Source organism: Physeter macrocephalus, chromosome 8, assembly GCF_002837175.3.
Source record: "Physeter macrocephalus isolate SW-GA chromosome 8, ASM283717v5, whole genome shotgun sequence".
NCBI classification, from domain to species: domain Eukaryota; kingdom Metazoa; phylum Chordata; class Mammalia; order Artiodactyla; family Physeteridae; genus Physeter; species Physeter macrocephalus.
Window position 1 is genome coordinate 106,288,109 of NC_041221.1, and position 18,512 is coordinate 106,306,620.

Genomic DNA, 18,512 nt, shown 5'->3' on the forward strand with positions numbered 1-18,512 from the left:
GAAATTGAGTTATTTGTAGTGAGGTGGATGGACCTAGAGTCTGTCATACAGAGTGAAGTAAGTCAGAAGGAGAAAAACAAATACCGTATGCTAAACACATATATATGGAATCTTAAAAACAAAAATGGTTCTGAAGAACCTAGGGGCAGGACAGGAATAAAGACGCAGATGTAGAGAATGGACTTGAGGACACGGGGAGGGGGAAGGATAACCTGGGCCGAAGTGAGAGAGTGGCATGGACTTATATATACTACCATATGTAAAATAGATAGCTAGTGGGAAGCAACCGCATAGCACAGGGAGATCAGCTCAGTGCTTTGTGACCACCTAGCGGGGTGGGATAGGGTAGATGGGAGGGAGATGCAAGAGGGAGGAGATATGGGGATATATGTATATGTATAGCTGATTCACTTTGTTATAAAGCAGAAACTAACACAACATTGTAAAGTAATTATACTCCAATAAAGATGTTAAAAAAAATGCTATGAAACATGTCATTTGGCATTAACTAAAATTGCTTTAAAGGATCATTTAAATGAAGAAATCATTTCTATATGAAAAGCAGAGAAATTTAAGAAGTTATCTGCACATAATCCAGTAAATGATTTGGAGTGAGGAGATTATAGTTCTGGTTTTGTTAATTAATTAAAACCTGTCTGGGCTCAATTTTCTCATCTATTAAAAAAGTAGTATTTCTGCTTCCTTCATAAGCTTTTGGTAATAATTTAGAAAGTGAGTGTAAGAAAAAATTTTAACTCATGAAGAATTATACAGAGTTTTGAAATAATTAAGAAAACATTTATTGAATACATGAATACACACTGGATATCAATGAGAGTCTCTATCTTCCAGCTAGGGAATGTTTAATCATAGAATATAACTGATATTTGGTGGCAGCACAACAAAGTTATAGTGAATAAGCACATTAAACCTATTAAGTTCTATAACTATATAATTAGATCTCATGGGGTAGCTGCTTTGCGACATTGTTTTTTTATACACAGATGGACAAACATGGTTATCATGGGATTCAGCTACTTTGTTTAAGCTTTGACAACCGGGAAAATCCAACAAAGCTTTCTAGTAATAAATACTACTAAGCATCTCACTGACCTATGAGTGGTTATCCAAGAGATATTTAACACTGAATCCATACCACATGGTTATTCACAGACAGTGTGAACCAGAGGCTTTCCTAGCCTCAGTTTCCACATCTCTAGGATTGAAAACTAACAGTCCATATCTAAGGGGATTAAATGAATAATGCCCCACAGAAAATATCCAATAAATGGTAACTATTCTATTATATTACTATGAAAATTTACACTTGACTTCTTTCAATTGAACTGGGTACTTGATTAGTGGTTAAAACCCAAAGTAGTGTTTCCTTTTATATATGTTAAGTGAAGTTGTTACCATGGGAATGGTGAATAAGACAGGAAAAGTCTAGATGAAAGTTGGAACTTACCCTGAATTTTCAACTAGAATATTTTCATAAGGTTTCTTCAAAATTTGCCTGTGTGTGCACGTAATCACTTTGGATGATTTCTGCTCTTTCTTTAGATTAACCAATGCATACAAACTCATCAATTCAGACACCTGTTCTTGCTCTGAGCCTTTCCTAAGGCTGTACTACCTCAAATGCCCTTGCTTCTCATATCTGTCCTCCTATGTCACCTCCAACAAAAATCCTTCCCCAAAGACTTCAGCCTCTTATGTCCTTGTCCTCCTGAGCCCCTACAACTTGTAGGGCCTATGTGTTAAAAAAAAAAATTGACACCATCATGTTGCTTAATATGTTGGAAAACATTTTCACTGCTTATGTCTTCTTTCTCTATGTAAGAGTATATACTTCTCACCCATCTCTGTATTCTCCTCAGCACCCAGCCAGTACACATACAGTAAACATTTGCTGAATGAAACAGAAATGGAACCGGTCCAGTATAAATCCCAGGATTAGAAAGAAATTTAAACATTATGTACGTCAATTCCTTACCTAGTGCTTCCAATCTTTCCATATTCTTTTCGAGAGATTATCTCGGTATGAATAACTCTTGTAATAGAGAACTCACTACCACTCAAAATTTCTATTTTTAAGAAGTTTTAAACATTAGAAGATTGTTTATTTTGTGGGATACTAGAAATTTAGTATTATTGCAGTTATCTTGGTTTTTATTGTAGTCCCCTTTAGATCTATTCATTGCTGATACAATACTGATAATGGTCAATAATGACTCTATTTACACTACAGCATATTTCAAGGAAAACAAATGCTTAGTCTGCATACTTAAGGATACTAAGCAGTGGGGGTTAAAAATAGGAACTCCAAAAAATACTTTTCATGTGATTTGGGACAAATTTCTTTTATCTGTAACAGGACTCCTTCATAAGATTAACACTAAAACAGCTAATTAATACTAAAATCAAACACTCTATTTTAGAAATGCTAAAAGAAGTTGAGAGAAGGAAAATGGGAAAATTAATATTTTAGCTAGTGATTCGGTTGTATATGGAAACTGAGTATTTGGGTATAAAAATTAATAAACTGGGCTTCCCTGTTGGCGCAGTGGTTGAGAGTCCACCTGCCAATGCAGCGGACACGGGTTCGTGCCCCGGTCTGGGAAGATCCCACATGCCGCGGAGCGGCTCGGTCCGTGAGCCATGGCCGCTGAGCCTGCGCGTCCGGAGCCTGTGCTCCGCAAAGGGAGAGGCCACAACAGTGAGAGGCCCGCACACCGCCAAAAAAAAAAAAAAAAAAAAAAATTAATAAACTAAATAATTTGTAGCAACAGCATTCATGTATTTGGAGGTGTAAGCAAGTTCAGAGGCAAGCACAGAAACCGGTCCATTTGTCTTTTACATGTAAGTTAGAAGATTCCTTAATCAAAAAAGAAGAACTCTATTATATAGGAAGCTAGAGATGGCCTTTGAATTGGTTATGGGAGACTTTTCTTAAAATAAATGTCTTAAGGGCTTCCCTGGTGGCGCAGTGGTTAAGAATCCACCTGTCAATACAGGGGACATGGGTTCGAGCCCTGGTCCGGGAAGATCCCACATGCCGCAGAGCAACTAAGCCCGTGCGCCACAACTACTGAGCCTGTACTCTAGAGGCTGTGAGCCGCAACTACTGAAGCCCACGTGCCTAGAGCCCGTGCTCTGCAACATGAGAAGCCACTGCAATGAGAAGTCTGCACACCACAACAAAGAGTAGCCCCAGCTCACCGCAACTAGAGGAAAGCCCGCGCGCAGCAACAGACACCCAACGCAGCCAAAATTAAATAAAATAAATAAATTTATTTTTTTTAAAATGTCTTAAGAAGTGCTTCTCAATACATTTGAGATGAAAGTCTATTATGAAAAGTCTATTATGATAAGCATGGTTACTGTTCAGTCTTTTATTTCAGGGTTATATAGCTGCAGGCTTAGGATGACCTAGGAAATAGGGAAGAAAGTCAACAATTTCTTTGCTGTTGAGCAAAAAAAAAAAAAGCATTTAGAAAACAGTTATAATTAAATACCAAATTTTTGGTGAAAAATCATGACAATTACTGAAAAGAAAGAAAAAAGAGAAAATAACATTTGCGAAGTACAACAGTAGACACAAATACAATAGTGAGGAATTCCAGGAATGAAAGAATTAGAAGTGGAGAGAAATAACTTTTAAGATGGACATTAAAAAAAGGGGAATTTGCAACAGTAGAAGATTTAGCAATTTAGTACTATTTTGTTAGAAACAATAAAAGGTATCTATATTTAAATGACAGAATGGAGAGAAAGTGTGAATAACCAACAGTAAACAATAAGACATTCTTTTTGACTTGCAACTGTATTTTCTGAAGTTCTTCTCTGTCACTTTACAACTATTAGAGTTATTCCTGCTGACAAAAGGAGTTGAATCTTACCCAGCAACCTTGGAGCAGTTTGAAATACGATTTGAAAATGAGACAAAACATAAAAGAAAAAACCAGGAATTAAATTTTAAATGGAACATCACTGTATGTAATGCATACCTCATAATATGAAAAATAAGATGGTGTAAGAAAGAGCAAAATTATTTTTGGTATAAGATTTTTTTCTTCAATAATATATCAGTGTTGGTTTGGCAAGAAAGAAAAAAATGAAACACTCCTGATACTAGTATAACCCAGAATGCTTCTTGGGATCTCTTTTTGTTTCTTCAGTGTGCTTATTTTGAAAATGTATCCCAGACCCCAATTTGGGTTAACTAATAGCTAAAGAGGTCTGGTATTCCAAGAAGAGGTAGCGAATGTACAACTTATTAATCTTTCAATAGCGTCAGAAGGCCAGCAAGGCTGGGGTGAGGCACGGGTTAGACCAAAGCAAAGATTTATGGCAGCAGGCACTCCCTGCCATTCTTCTTGTCTGGAAAAAGATGCATTACCTGTTTTTTTTTTTCTCTTGTTTTTAATAAGCAGGCCAGCCCTGTCCTGTGGATCCCAACAGGATGAAAGCTCCAGGAATGCAGAAACTACATGTCCTGCCTCTAGCACAGAGCCCAGCACATAGTAGGTACTGAATCAATATTTGTTAACAGAATGAATATACATCACGTCTGTCGTGTGGCAGACCAACTGAAATGACATCTCACATGATAACCACTGGAACAAATGACCTCCTTGTCTTGGAAGACCTTTTGCCCAGAGCAATCCAAAAGCTTTTATGGCAAGCCTTGGGGTTAGGTTTAAAAGTCCCAGATCAGGCAGAAGCGCATTGGCAAGCAGAGTAAGGGGCAAAGACTGTCCTCAGAGAGCAGCCCCAGGGCCTGCGGGAGTGACAGGAGAATGTGGAGCGGCCCAGATGAGCCTGTGGGTTGTCAGAGACTTGTAGGCCCCAGACATCGATGTCAGTAGTTGAGTGTTTACAGTCCTCTTTAATTAAAAGGTTATTTGACAACTTGAGATGGGAAGCAAAAAGATATCCTCTAGAGTGTATTTCAAGGGCTCTGAGGAGTGCTAAATAAAGTCAAAGGAAATGTGATAACAACCCAGAAAGGAACCTGGGTCCTTTTTACAACTGCTCCCTGACACAGGGTCACACTGGTAACCTTCACTACGGAGATGCTAATGGAGATACAGGCTTTATTCATCCATCCCATTTACTATACCACATGTTCTATGCCTTGCAGCTGGAGTAAGACTGGCTCTGACCTCTGTAGGCTTGAATGATACAAGTTGTTTTCCCTTTAATCCTAAGGATACACTGTTCTGAAGGAGGAGAATTTTCAACAGAAAAGTGTTTGAAGGTGAGCAGAAAGGTTGGTTGGAAATTATTAGTTGATAAATTATTATACGAACAAAAAACAAAAGCATAAGGGAAGCCAAGAGAAAATTATCCAAACAAAAATGAAGGTAACATAGAGAAGAGATAGGGAAGAAACCTAAGATAGGGAGACAAATTAAAGATTTTATACTTTTTTGCTGCATCTTTCTTTTTATTCCCCACTAATAAGAATCTGGTTTAGATAGCTTAGGTGTGGAAGTCAACTAGGCATGTATAGACTAATACAGGTCAAACTTCTAAATAATGATTCCCACAAACAGAAAGCCACACTTGGAGGAGGAGGGCTGATTCTTCTTCAGAAAAAGAGATGATTCTATAATTACAAAAACTGCCAATTAGTGGGTATCCACTATGCCACCAGGCACAACACAGATGTTTTATATTCATTTTCACTACCTTTTATGGTGTGTATTATCATGTGCTTAACAGATGACAAAACTAAGAGGTTAAGTAACTTGCTCAAGGTCACAAAGAAAAGAAGAGGAGAATTCTAACGTACTTCTCTGACTCAGTTTGAGTTTTTTTTTCCCACGATACGACCTATAACATTTATTTGTTTAGTGACAATATTAGATTTCTCTTTAGGGAGCAATTTCCCAAGACTGTATTTTCCATTTAGCTGTGCCTGAATTATTGATTTGTTTACAATTGTTATCCTTTACCATAAAGATCTATGTTCAATCTGGGGAATAAGAAGCCTATTAGAATGATGGTTTTCTTCATGACAACTGTATCATATATCAATTAAAATGAACATAACTTCCTAACAGCCTGGGCAGGTGTTGCTAAGTACTATAATACTACACTCAACAACTGTGAGAATCTTGAGAAAAATTACAAATAAGCCAGGCGAGCTGCTGTTTCTGAATCAATGCATCCTGAAAAAAAACTTCAAAAATCTCAGGATACTGTACTGAAAGCATGTACGAACACAGCACCAAAGAAAAAGGAGGTGAGGAGGAGACTAGCTAGAATATGAGCAAAGCAATAGGAAGCAGAATTAGGGAGTAGTCCCTTGAAGGATGAAATTCCCCTGGTATCAGGTTTACATCAAATTTTACAATTTCTAAGTAGCCTCAAAAATCAAAAAGTCCCATAGAATATGTCTTTAATTATCCAGTTAAAGAAGGAAGAAAGCATCTGCTTTTCCTTCTTAAAATTTAGAATTAACACAGGGCAAGGGATCACAGCCTCCCCTAGTAGAGCAATGACCTCCAATAACATGCTGTTTCTCTGGTTACAATGAAGAATCTTTCTTGCTGTCTTTTTGACAAAAATTGTTCACGTGTTATTGGCATGGTACCAGAGGAAAAAAGATGCTCTGAGCTGAGTGTTTAGTAATTTCTTTTAATTTTAAAATCAAGTATTCATTATAGTAAAATCTCATAAACTATTGACTTTTCCCCCTCATCCTCAACTGTGCCCAAACATTTTGAAAAACAGAACCAACAGATGCACAGAGACTTTCGCCACAAATCCTTAGAACACCTAAAACCTCAAGAAAGAAGGAGGAGAGACTAGGTGGGGCAGAGAGCTTGAAAGCTGGAGGGACTGAGGTATGAAAAAAACTGTGATAGATTTCATGTCTGGGTGGAGGGAGGAAGTCCTCAAAATTTTCACTTCCACTTCCTCTCAACTAGACTAGATCAGTGGTTCTCAACTTTGGCTGACATTGACATCACTTAGCCAGGTTTTATTGCCTGGGCCCCACCTCCTAGAAATTCTGATTTAATTAGTCTTGTGTAAGGTTCAGGAATCAGAATGCTTTAGAAACTCCCCAGGTGATCCTAATGTGCAGAGAGGGTTGAGAACAGCTGACCTAAATAATTCAGAGATAGGAATAAATGCAAACCACATGGACAAAGTTCTAACAGTTTTCACCTCACCAGGAGAAAAAAAATCCTGAGATCTCAAAATATCAGATCCTGAGAATATCACTAAACACTAGCAATAAACAATAGCAATAAACCTTCCTTCCTTCCAAGGAAAGGAAAGGAGGTAGAAGAATTTTGTGTGAATCTTTTCTCTGTCCCACTTCTGTAGGAAAGCAATTTTTCTCAGCAGTATACATTGTGCTAATCATTAGACTAGGTACCAGGTACACACAGGAGCATGAAGTCAATTCACAAATGAGGAAACAGCCTCAGATACGTGAAGGAACTTCCCTAAGGCCAAAGAACAAGGAACGAAGACAGGACTTGATCCCAGATCTGTCGCAAGTCCAAAGCTTTTTCTCTTTTCCGTATCTTCTGGACCATTTCTTTGCACTGGCTAACTTAACTGGTACTGGGACAGAGTGTAACTTTAGCAACATTTTCCACTGCAGGACCTTGAAGAGTTCATTCTAAGGAACTTAATCCATAGCTCTCCTGGCAATTAGCAATCTGACATTGACAGCAAACAGGTAAAAGGGAGGAATATAAAGTACGGTTGGAGGGGCAGGTAGGAGACTAATGGTAAAGGATCTTGAATGCCAAGTAAACAGTTTGCAACAAATGAATGTACTAGTTAATTAACAAATCTACAGGTATTCGGGATATGCCCTGTGTTGGGCAGAGAGAACACTCTAAGGCCTAGACAATAGGGCGATATTGGAGGTTTTAGAGTTACTGTATCGAAGTGGCAATCTAATATGCCAAACCAGAAAACAAACTACAAGGAAAAAGAAAACATATCAAAACACTCCTTTCTCATGGTATAATTAGGAAAAAGACAACAACCCAGAAACATTATGGATAAATCCATGTAAGACATTTACCATTCTCAAATAATAAACTTTGAAAAGAAATTAGGGTTATTTTCAAGCCAAATCCTTTATGTTGTTTTTTATTTTTTGTTACAGCTTTCATAGAATTTTTCCAAAGGATGAATTTAGTACCTGATAAAATACAACTCTCCCACCCAGGGCAGATGGTCAGTATGACATCTTAGGATTGGAGTCAGTTATTAGCATATGTTGGAGTTAACAATAAAAAACTTAATGGATTATTAGTTCCCTTCAAGGCAGAAAGCATATTCTCCAGTTTAAAGGAACAAATTTAAAAATCAGAAAAGAAAAATGGAAACCATTTTAGTCTCCCATAAAGCCAAATAATTAGTTAAAACTCTGTATTTAGATTACAAATGCAAATTAATAGGAATAAATATATAAAGCTGAATGAAAAAGGAAAGGCTAGGTTACTTTTCTTTATTACTCCAATAAAATGATTTCATACTTTTCATATTTTTATAAAACAACTTGCTTTTCTCCACTTTAAAGGGATATTTTAAATTAAGATAATTTAAACTCTTACAAACAAATGAATACCCTTTACTTCCTGTATATCTGAACTTCCTATTGGAAGTTTCCAGTGTTTTAAAGAATTTAAGGCATTAAGAAGGTTGGCATTTGGAATGGCACAAGAATGCATTTTATATGACATTAAGCAAATCAACTCAATGTAATAATTTCTTTAGTTATATTTATTATATCAAATATTTAATTATCCTAGTATTTATTTTCATTGTACAGCAATTTTAGCCATACTTTTTAATCCTATGTGAATGTGTATGTGCATGTGCACATATGTGTGTATGATTACATGTGGTGATAAACTGATATATATGTTCATTTTTACTCTGGTTCCATTTTCATGATTTCTTGATTCGGGGGTGTATGATCAGAGAGTACAAGTAAAGATAAATCTCATAGTCTCTATGAGTTAGTAGCTTTTGATTTCTTTCAAAAAAGCTTTCAAAGATCTTGTACCTTTTTATTCTTGAAAATGATTAGGACAATGGCTCATTACATACCATAATCTGTGATTTTACAGGACACCAAATACAGCTCTTTCAGGTTTTGTCCTTCCTTTGCAATGACCTCCACACACCTAAAACACACACAAAAAATGGTGAGTTACACTAATGCGTTTCAAGTTAAATTAGCAAGAATTTGGCCAGGACTATAACAGGAAGAGGTCAGCGTTTGATGAATGCCACAGCTCTCTCCTTTCAACAAACCTCTTTCAAGGTGTTTCAGGAAAAGGTATTATATTCCCTGCTTTAAACTCAAGTGCTCTAATACCTAAATGACTTTAATTAAATACATTTATGACTAGCACATCTTTTAAAACCAAAATGATGAGATATTCCTGTAAGAGTAGTGTTACATTTGGTAATAAAGGATTTGTAAACATGTGCTATATAATGAACATATGTTACTTACACAAAAAATAATGTAATGAAAGTGTAGCATATAGACAGATGGTCATTATAAAAGAATGGTAATATTGCTCATGGTTTAATTATTAATGATGGACTTTGATAACACTGAAGTACACGTTTTGTGAACTTTTATTCAAAATAAAAATGTTTTAAAAATCTGTAACACTGATTAAAGATGAAAGAAAAATCGTACATAAGAACTTTAAAATCTTTTACTTTAAAATGTTTTATTCTTAACATTTTAAATGAATTGTTGCATACATATAGGCCATTTTCATAATATAGATATAGACATGTAAGATTTAAAGTCTTTTCTGGTTTCATTTCAGTTAAAAGGTTTTTGAATGGTGTACTCTGCTCTGATGGCCGTAGTGGAACATGCAGTACAGAACTGAATGAACTTTGAAAACAATGATTAACAGTGTGGCTCAGTCCCCTGAATTATCAGAAAAACCTGTACAGTCAAACTGACACATTGGCATATGCATCCTTCAATGCAAGCCCCTGTTTTAATCTTTATAAATAACAGTTAAGTAAAAGGGTAAAAGCAAAAAGAGTCATTAACCTTTTCTAGAAAGTAAGGATCAAGTAATTTGATACCTATGTGTGTAATCCATCAAAAAATTACCGAGTATCCATCTCTGTCTTTCAGATATTTTATTGGCTGTCTGGCTTATTTGTAGGTATCTTCATAAAATGTCAGGAAATTTTATACAATTTTACTTCACATAATTTATTACTGAAGGTTAAATTAGTTATAGAGAAGACATATTTTTCTTTTAAAAATATTTTTATAGAATATTATTTTAATGGAATGATAAACATTTCTAAGTTCCTCAGAATAACTGAATAAACATTTTTTTGGCTATTTAAAAAAAAAGATATATGATAAAAATGGGTACGTTCTTCCATGGTTACAACAGAAAACTTAAAACAGTAACAATGTAATTATGATTGATGCAGCTTATTATGAAGGGAAATTTTTAAACCTAATTCCGTGTCATTTTGCTTTACTGTAATATTTGAATAAAGTCATAAAAAAAGGGAAAATAAAACATTACAGGCAATAACCATGTTTTACATATGACTTTAAAAACTAATTTTCACACTAAGGATAAAAATAAAGGCCCTAGATGATTACAATATTATAAATAGTTAATAAAAAGTCTACTTTCTACCGTATCAAATATACATAGCTCTCTGTCCTCCTCCATTACTAACAAAAAAGTTAGCAGATACAACATTTTGTATGACCACCACAAAGTGAAATAAGTTAGTGCAGAAATAATGTTCATATCATTTATTTTGTTCTCATGGTCTTTTCAAATAGTTCAAAACACCTGATTTTACATCTGATTATGGAAAAACTCTAAGCAAATACAATATTCTATTTGTGTTCCTGCCACTTGATTCTATATTAGGTATGCTACAAACACACGTGAACATTAAAGACACACAGAGCAGACTACAGACAGCAAATAACACAAATTGATTTCAGTGTACAAGCCAGATCAAATGCTATTTCATAGGCAACAAAAACCAGTATTCACATAAAATCAGATAATCAATCACTGGATAAAAACTGTCCTAAAACTGATGAAAGGCCATAAACATCAGGTTTCCTCCCTACATGACAGAGAAAAGTTATGAATAGATATTACACATATATTTAGCTTACTCAAGAGGCAATAGCCAAGAGAAAACACGTGATTAAGAAATAAAAACAGTACAGTACATATCTTTTAGAGGAAAAAAAAGAGAAACATAAGAGAAAAGCGCTTTGCTTTTACAAAGGATCACCTAGGATTTTTGTTCTTTTTAAAAAAAATTTTTTAAATTAATTAATTAATTATTTTAAAAATAAGGAACGCTTCATGAATTTGTGTGTCATCCTTGTGCAGGGACCATGCTAATCTTCTCTGTATCGTTCCAATTTTAGTACACGTGCTGTCGAAGCGAGCACCGTGACACTTTAATGTGTGTATTTACTACTTAGAAATAGTCAAATACAGAAAAAAAATTTTTTAAATTAATTAATTAATTATTTTAAAAATAAGGAACGCTTCATGAATTTGTGTGTCATCCTTGTGCAGGGACCATGCTAATCTTCTCTGTATCATTCCAATTTTAGTGTATGTGCTGCCGAAGCAAGCACTTGCTCTGTTTTTAAAAGTTCAGTCACATAAGGTTTTCCAAATACTTTTAATTACCCTGTAATCACAGCCACTGTGCTAGAAGTTATGCACAACATAAAACTATTCCGCAAATAGGAATTCATGGAGGAAAAAAAAGTATTCCTTGGAAGATGTTTAGCAAAAATTATTATTTTTTTAATTGAAATATCACATATTTCATGGATGTGATATTTGAGAAGTCCCAAGTTCTGTGAACGTGGACTGAAACTCAATATCATATTAACACACAAAATTGAGTGGTTCAAATAAATAGGTAAAATAGCTATTTTTTTGAGAGTTGAAAATGGAAGTGGTTTTTATTATCCTGTTACTGCAAATTGGTGAAAATGGAACCCCACATCAAGTCCCTGGCTAGTGTCTGAAGTCCTGTGATTAGTCTAGGCCTAGTTTCCCAGGCAGCTTGTAGTGATAGCAAGTCATGATGAGAGACCACGCCGGTGACTGTCCTTTTCTTCTCAAGCTTTTAGAGTCCATTCTAGAGTATATTTACAGAGGTACCCTAACACAAGTGCGTCGACCACATTTACTCTAAATAATTCTACTCTGTTTTAAGAGTCTTGGCTTTAGTCGTGACCTTTAGTGTATTAACATCAGAGAATTTCCCAGTTCACTGCATAGACTATATGCAAGCAACAAACAAGGCTTAGTAATTATTTACACCTTTTGACTACAGGTATTCATGTAAATTTTTAAGGGGTATTAAAAATGATACCAAAAAAAGGGAAGAATGTTTGCAAAGTCACAGTCTATGAGAAGGAGAGTGAAAGAACCAAAGACCACATTTAAAACCTTTGCTTCTCCATCCCCTCTATTAACAAGTATCAAATAGGAGAATATTCATTAATCTCAGTGATTAATTATAGTTTTGTCCCTAGGGGTAAGCCATGAATTCCTAAACTCAGAATCCAGAATTCAAAATTTTCCCATTATCCCCCTACCCGTCCCCACCGTCCCTAAGGATAAACCTCAGAATACCATATGACCAACATTTTCTATGGGTCAGTGCATTCAAAGATTTCCTATTTCATGCATGACAACCTAAGGAATTACAAAACTTGGGAAAAGAACAATATCCTTAGGGAAAGTAATAATCTATAAGATTATTAAGAACAAATTTATAATATAGGAATATGGCATAGTGGAAAATGCAGAAGAATATCAAATATTGTTAAAGTAGCCCATGAACATCAAACACAAGCCTACTAAACCACCTTTCCGAGTTCTGAGAAACAAGAGGAGACATGTTTTAACAAGAGTGAATAAAGAATCAGAAGACATACATTCTATTCTCACCTGCATGAAACCACAGAACAACCCCTATCTTCTTTGAAGTCCCACATCATCATTCTTTATAAAAATGAGGGCCTATATGAAAAATTTCTCCAAATCAAATGTCCTAGGTTCATTTAAATATATTTTAGTTCATTCTGAATTGCCTCCCCTCAGATTATTTTCTTGCTTTTATGTTTTGGTAGGGTTCTGAAGAGAATTAAAAAATTGCAACCATTGTAAATTCCTGAGTAACAGCTGTTGAGTACATATATATATAAACTCCGTTAGAACAGTGAAAAGGGCCAGAAAACCTACTCCAAATTATCCAAAGAATCCAGAATTATTTTTTACAATGTGATTTTATGCTCACTTGCTTTTGATAATGTTCTAAAATGCACCTAAAACATTTGATGAAATATGACAAACAGCAAAAAGGTACTTTTGTGAGCAATACAGGGTTTTTTTTTTTTTTACAGAAGAGAAGGCATTACTTAGTTTCAGTGGAGGGAAAGATCTGTCTCCCTAGCAATAGATTCCTAGTAACCTGATTTATGTGAAGGGTAAAGGTTAATGAATTAAGCTGTGTAAGCTTCAAAACTATCAAAGGAATTCAAAAGAGCCTTACATTATAGAAAACAATGGCCATTCTACATACATACCAAATTTTTATGTTTTTTGTCTCCTACTCAAAAGCTAGAACGTGGCATTAGTGACAATTGAAAAGAACTAATGAGGAAATATGACTACATTGCTTGCAAAGAGGAGTGTCCTAGGAGACCTTGTTACTGTTTGTGATGTGTTTCAAATCCAAATGAAGCTAATTGGAGCTGCCAGACACTGGTTTGCAAATCTCACTTTAAAGGACAGGCTCAGTCACCTTAGAGGTGTTAAAAGAAATGTCCCCATTAGAGATGCATTAGTATGTGGCTTGGTGAATTTCTAAATAAACTTTAGGATGTTCTTTCCTAAGTCACTTTTATATTTGAATAATAGATATATCTTCAAGCAGAAGAAAAAATGCAACAAGACAAAGACAACCCTACAGATTTAAAACAAAAAGTATGAACAGTGCTATAAAGTAATTGGCAAATAAGGGCAACGGGGAGCTAAGTACGTTTAAGGTCGAATAAACACGTAGATCAAACGTTAAAACTGGGGCTTCCCTGGTGGCGCAGTGGTTGAGAGTCCGCCTGCCGATGCAGGGGACACGGGTTCGTGCCCTGGTCCAGGAAGATCCCACATGCCATGGAGCGGCTGGGCCCGTGAGCCATGGCCGCTGAGCCTGCGCGTCCGGAGCCTGTGCTCCGCAACGGGAGAGGCCGCAGCGGTGAGAGGCCCGCATACCACAAAAAAAAAAACCAAAACGTTAAAACTCCTGAAATACAAACACATCCTAAAAGTGATCTATTTGGGGGTTTTAGGAAATAGAACTTCATTTTCATCATTTCCTGAAACTAGACAAGCCAACAAGCCACCCTGTGTTATATAGACTGTAAGTGGGTAAAAGCAGAAGAGGCTGTAACACACACACACACACACACACACACACACACACACACACGAAAAGGAATAAAAAGGATTTACAAGATCTAAAGAGAGAAACAAGGGAGCAAACTTGGTCCAATTCTGTGCTACAAAAGCTCATCCTGACTAACTCATATACGGGTCATTTAAATGATAGCAGAGGTCACCAAAACACAATTTGGCATCTTACACAAAGAATAATGATATTTGATTGATTTTTCTAAAGCCCCAAATCGAGTTTTACTGAAGTATAGTCCAATCCCAGTGCAGCAAATGAATGGACATGATTTATAGGTATACCCTGATTTCAGAATGTGCACTATATAACAGATTTCTATGTTAAAAAAAGATAAATTTACAGTTAAACATTTACAAGATCAATCAATTCAAGAATTTACTAATTTACTAATTTGAATTTACTAACAGTACCTCTCCGTTATATGTGAATATAATTTCATTTATAAACATTCCATTCATAGGTACTTTTTCTAGTAACACGGCACCTTAACCTTATATAGCATGCAGTGGTTATTTTTATCTTTAACTTAAAGAAATGTACATAATGACAAATGAAAGCCTATTTTGAGAAAGTGATACATGGCATCAAATTGGTATGTTGAGAGCCCTTTGTATTTCATGGTACACTTTCTTGTAAACATTCTTCTATTCCATCCCTTTAACAGCATAGTATCAAATGTATGCTTAAGTCAATTTTTCATGCAAACATCTAAAGATAATCTCATAAAAGAGATGTTCACTGCAAGAGAGATTTATTTTAAAGGATTACTTGCAATTAAATGCTAAAGCGTTCACTCAAAACACAATCTATCTCAGGGGCAAAGACTAGGAGTGACATGCAAAATGTCACCTGCTCCACCAGTTACAATTCTCTTGGGATATTCATTAAGTTCTCACTTACCAAATGTTATTCTCTGGAAAGCCAATACCTGATTAGTGAATCCAAGATTAATTTAGGTAGCTGCTACTTAACCAGTGGAAAACTGATGCCCATTTTGTCACACAGAGATAGTGAAAGATTACACAATGAGAAGAGTGGTTTGTTTGTTTGTTTTTAATAAGATGTACCACAATAAGTGGCCTGAGATGTTATTGAAACGTAAATTCTATGGGTTTACATCTCTGCCAACAGAGGCGTTACACCTTTGGAAGAGGTGGAGCAGATATTGTCATCTGCTGATTCTGTCTGGACCACCCTTTACCTGACAGCCTCTAGCATTAGGTAGATTTCCTAACTGGAGAGTAAGTAGGAGTCAGCACTGAAAAAGGAGTAATGCAACAGCAAAATAATATTTTCTAACATATTTAGGAGCGACCATCACAAACCAGCTCTTACGGGAATATTTTGTTCCTTCATTTATATAGCAAAACAGGTTTAATGTAATTTGAATGTTTCTTAGAGAACTTTAAAAATGTTTTTCAAATAGATTAAGGCTGCAGTATTTTTTTAAATGCACATTTTCCTTAAGCTACTAAGAAACAAAATGGTTAAACATTTTTCCAAAGCAAGGGGGCAGGGGAGAGGAAACCAAACTAACACATTTGGATAAACTTGGTTCTGGCTTTAATATTTCAGATACATTTATCCAAAAGTCTTGTTTTTAACTTTAGCCATTGTTCCATCCTTTTACCGCAGCTACACTAAACCATTATATAATAACTTGAGCTAACTTTTTCTAAGCGTGCCTCTGAATATGCAAAAAGCAGAAAAAAGATTCTAAGCTATTTCTGATTTATTTATTTCAACAAGGTTTTATTAAGTGCAAATTATGTGTTAGAAATGTTAAAAGATCTAATCAGAAAGCCACATTATTATAAAATGATAGACATAATACTTGATAACCTTGATAGATCAACTATTTATTTTTGCTGCTATGGCTGATATTAATGTTCATACCCAGCAGCAGAAAAAGCATATCACTATCTCTATATCTACTGAAAATCAACTGAAAAGAGTCATGTTTCAGGACTGAAGGAAATGCTAGAAAGAAAGGGAAGGGGAAAATTTAAAGGTAAGACTTCCTAATTCAGCAGTTTAGTCATTCTTCAATGGAAAAAAAACGTAGTTATTTTGAAATAGGAAAAGTTAAGAAATCTCTTCCATCCTTAAATGTTTTTGGGGTTCCATCAATTTATAGCCAATATCTCTGGGGGAATCCAGGCATTGCACAATGTTGATACAGTTAAGACTGGTGCTATCTTTATGGTATTCTGGCATATTTTAAGATAGAGGGTGGAAGAGAAGATTTTATTATCCTACATGTAACAAAAATTTACTGTGTGGAAGCAAAAGCCCAGGCCCTGAAAAAAAGAACAAAACAGGAATATAAAAACATATAAAACTATGGTCCAGTTCAGTGAATTGTGATTCATCAGAGGCCATTCCTTTTCTGAAAAAAAAGTCAGGCAAAATTCTGGCTAGTTTCAACTCCTACCCCGTCCTACAATAATAAATAAGAACTTTAATGGTAAAGATAGAAATATTTCAGAGACTTGTTAGGCTTACAAACAGCTAACATGAAATTTAGATGGAATATTAAACATACAATTGATGATAATCTCCCTGCCCATCTCCACCCCCATTACACTTACTGCTTTAAGTACTGATGAGGAAGTCTCAATTCAACAGACATCATATATTTTAAGCTCACCTTTAATTTAAAATGGATAAGACAAAATTATTTTAGTGGACTACAAAAGTATACTGAAGATGAGATTTCAGGCATTATTCAGGAAAGAGTTAAGTACTTCCTTACCAGAAGACGCCACAAGTCGGCTTTGTAGTGACTAATTGCCTCTTTAACCTCTGTACTGGGGGAGCTGGCCTGTGCTTCAATACCAGTTTTGTGATAGAGCCAAAGACTGATGTTCAACAGAGACCTCCCATGACCTGTGTAGCCAAGGAGTTAACTCAGACAAGATGCTGACAAAAGGTTTCCTTCTCACTTGGCAAGGCACAGAATCTCTTTTTGGATAAGCCAAATTCTCAGAAGACTATAAAACACAGCAGTAAAGACAATTATAAAAGTCAAAAGAATGGTTTCACTTTAGCTAACAATGATTCCCAACATCCCAATGTACCACTCAAAATTTTGTTTGAGAATGGTTTTAGCAATATGAAAAAACTATATTTGTAAAATGCAATGAAGAGGGCACCTAATTTGATATCTTTGAAAGCTTATAATTAGATAGCTGTAGTAGGACACAAAGAAAGCAGGTCAACATTCTCCATTCCAAATGTTTCCCACATGCTTCAAGCGTTCATATCCAGGAAGCCTGCACTTTGTCACTAATTTTTAAGCTTAGCAAATTTCTGGCCCAATCAAAAGCCAATAAAAGAATTTTTACCGGTGATTTTAAGTACAATTATAAAAAACTAATTAATCCTGTAATTGGGAGAAGAAAATGGTGAAGGCGTCTTATTAGTTTCTGAAAAAGAAGGTATGAGGAAGGAGTTCTAGGTTAGGGAGCGGGAAAAGTATAGGCAGTAGGAATAAAGTTACCCACATATTCATTCAGAAAGACCAAAGGAGAAAGATCACATGACACTGATGAAGACAAGGCCACTACCTAAATTTGACCTTATTGATGCTTAGCTAGATTGAACTCTGAACCCTTTGAGGCTTAAGGGTCATCACTGCTGAATTCATAAAACCTACTTCCAAAGCTCTGGGACTCCCATTACTTTATTCCTATTTTCTTCCAAATCATTACATATTAATGTCATGTCAGGGGTGAAATAATCTTTGCTCTAACATTTACAGGAAAGAGAGGCAGCGGGTCACATTTAGTTGTTTTGGTACATTATGTTTACACGGAGAGATACCTTTCTTACTTAGTAAAAAGAAATAACATTTACACTTCTTTAAAAATAAAAAAGAGGGCTTCCCTGGTGGCGCAGTGGTTGAGAGTCCGCCTGCCGATGCAGGGGACACGGGTTCGTGCCCCGGTCTGGGAAGATCCCACATGCCGCGGAGCGGCTGGGCCCGTGAGCCATGG

At 35.7% G+C, this 18,512-nt stretch overlaps 1 protein-coding gene and 2 non-coding genes across 5 annotated transcripts in view; all 3 read right to left on the bottom strand.

The window, feature by feature from the left end:
- FBXL17 (F-box and leucine rich repeat protein 17) overlaps window positions 1-18,512 on the bottom strand; it is a 496,293-nt gene that overhangs the window by 160,965 nt on the left and 316,816 nt on the right. For 2 of the 3 annotated variants that reach the window (XM_055086703.1, XM_024119152.3), the window contains exon 7: window positions 9,094-9,170. In XM_055086703.1, coding sequence (XP_054942678.1) covers window positions 9,094-9,170 — 77 coding nt within the window. Of the gene's footprint in view, window positions 1-3,361; window positions 3,433-9,093; window positions 9,171-18,512 lie in introns of those variants that run through there. The other variant, XM_055086702.1, reaches the window with a different exon arrangement.
- Window positions 11,361-11,467, bottom strand: LOC112065682 (U6 spliceosomal RNA). The gene has a single exon (XR_002892174.1). It is a non-coding gene; the product is annotated as a U6 spliceosomal RNA (small nuclear RNA).
- On the bottom strand, window positions 11,553-11,659 carry LOC112065681 (U6 spliceosomal RNA). The gene has a single exon (XR_002892173.1). It is a non-coding gene; the product is annotated as a U6 spliceosomal RNA (small nuclear RNA).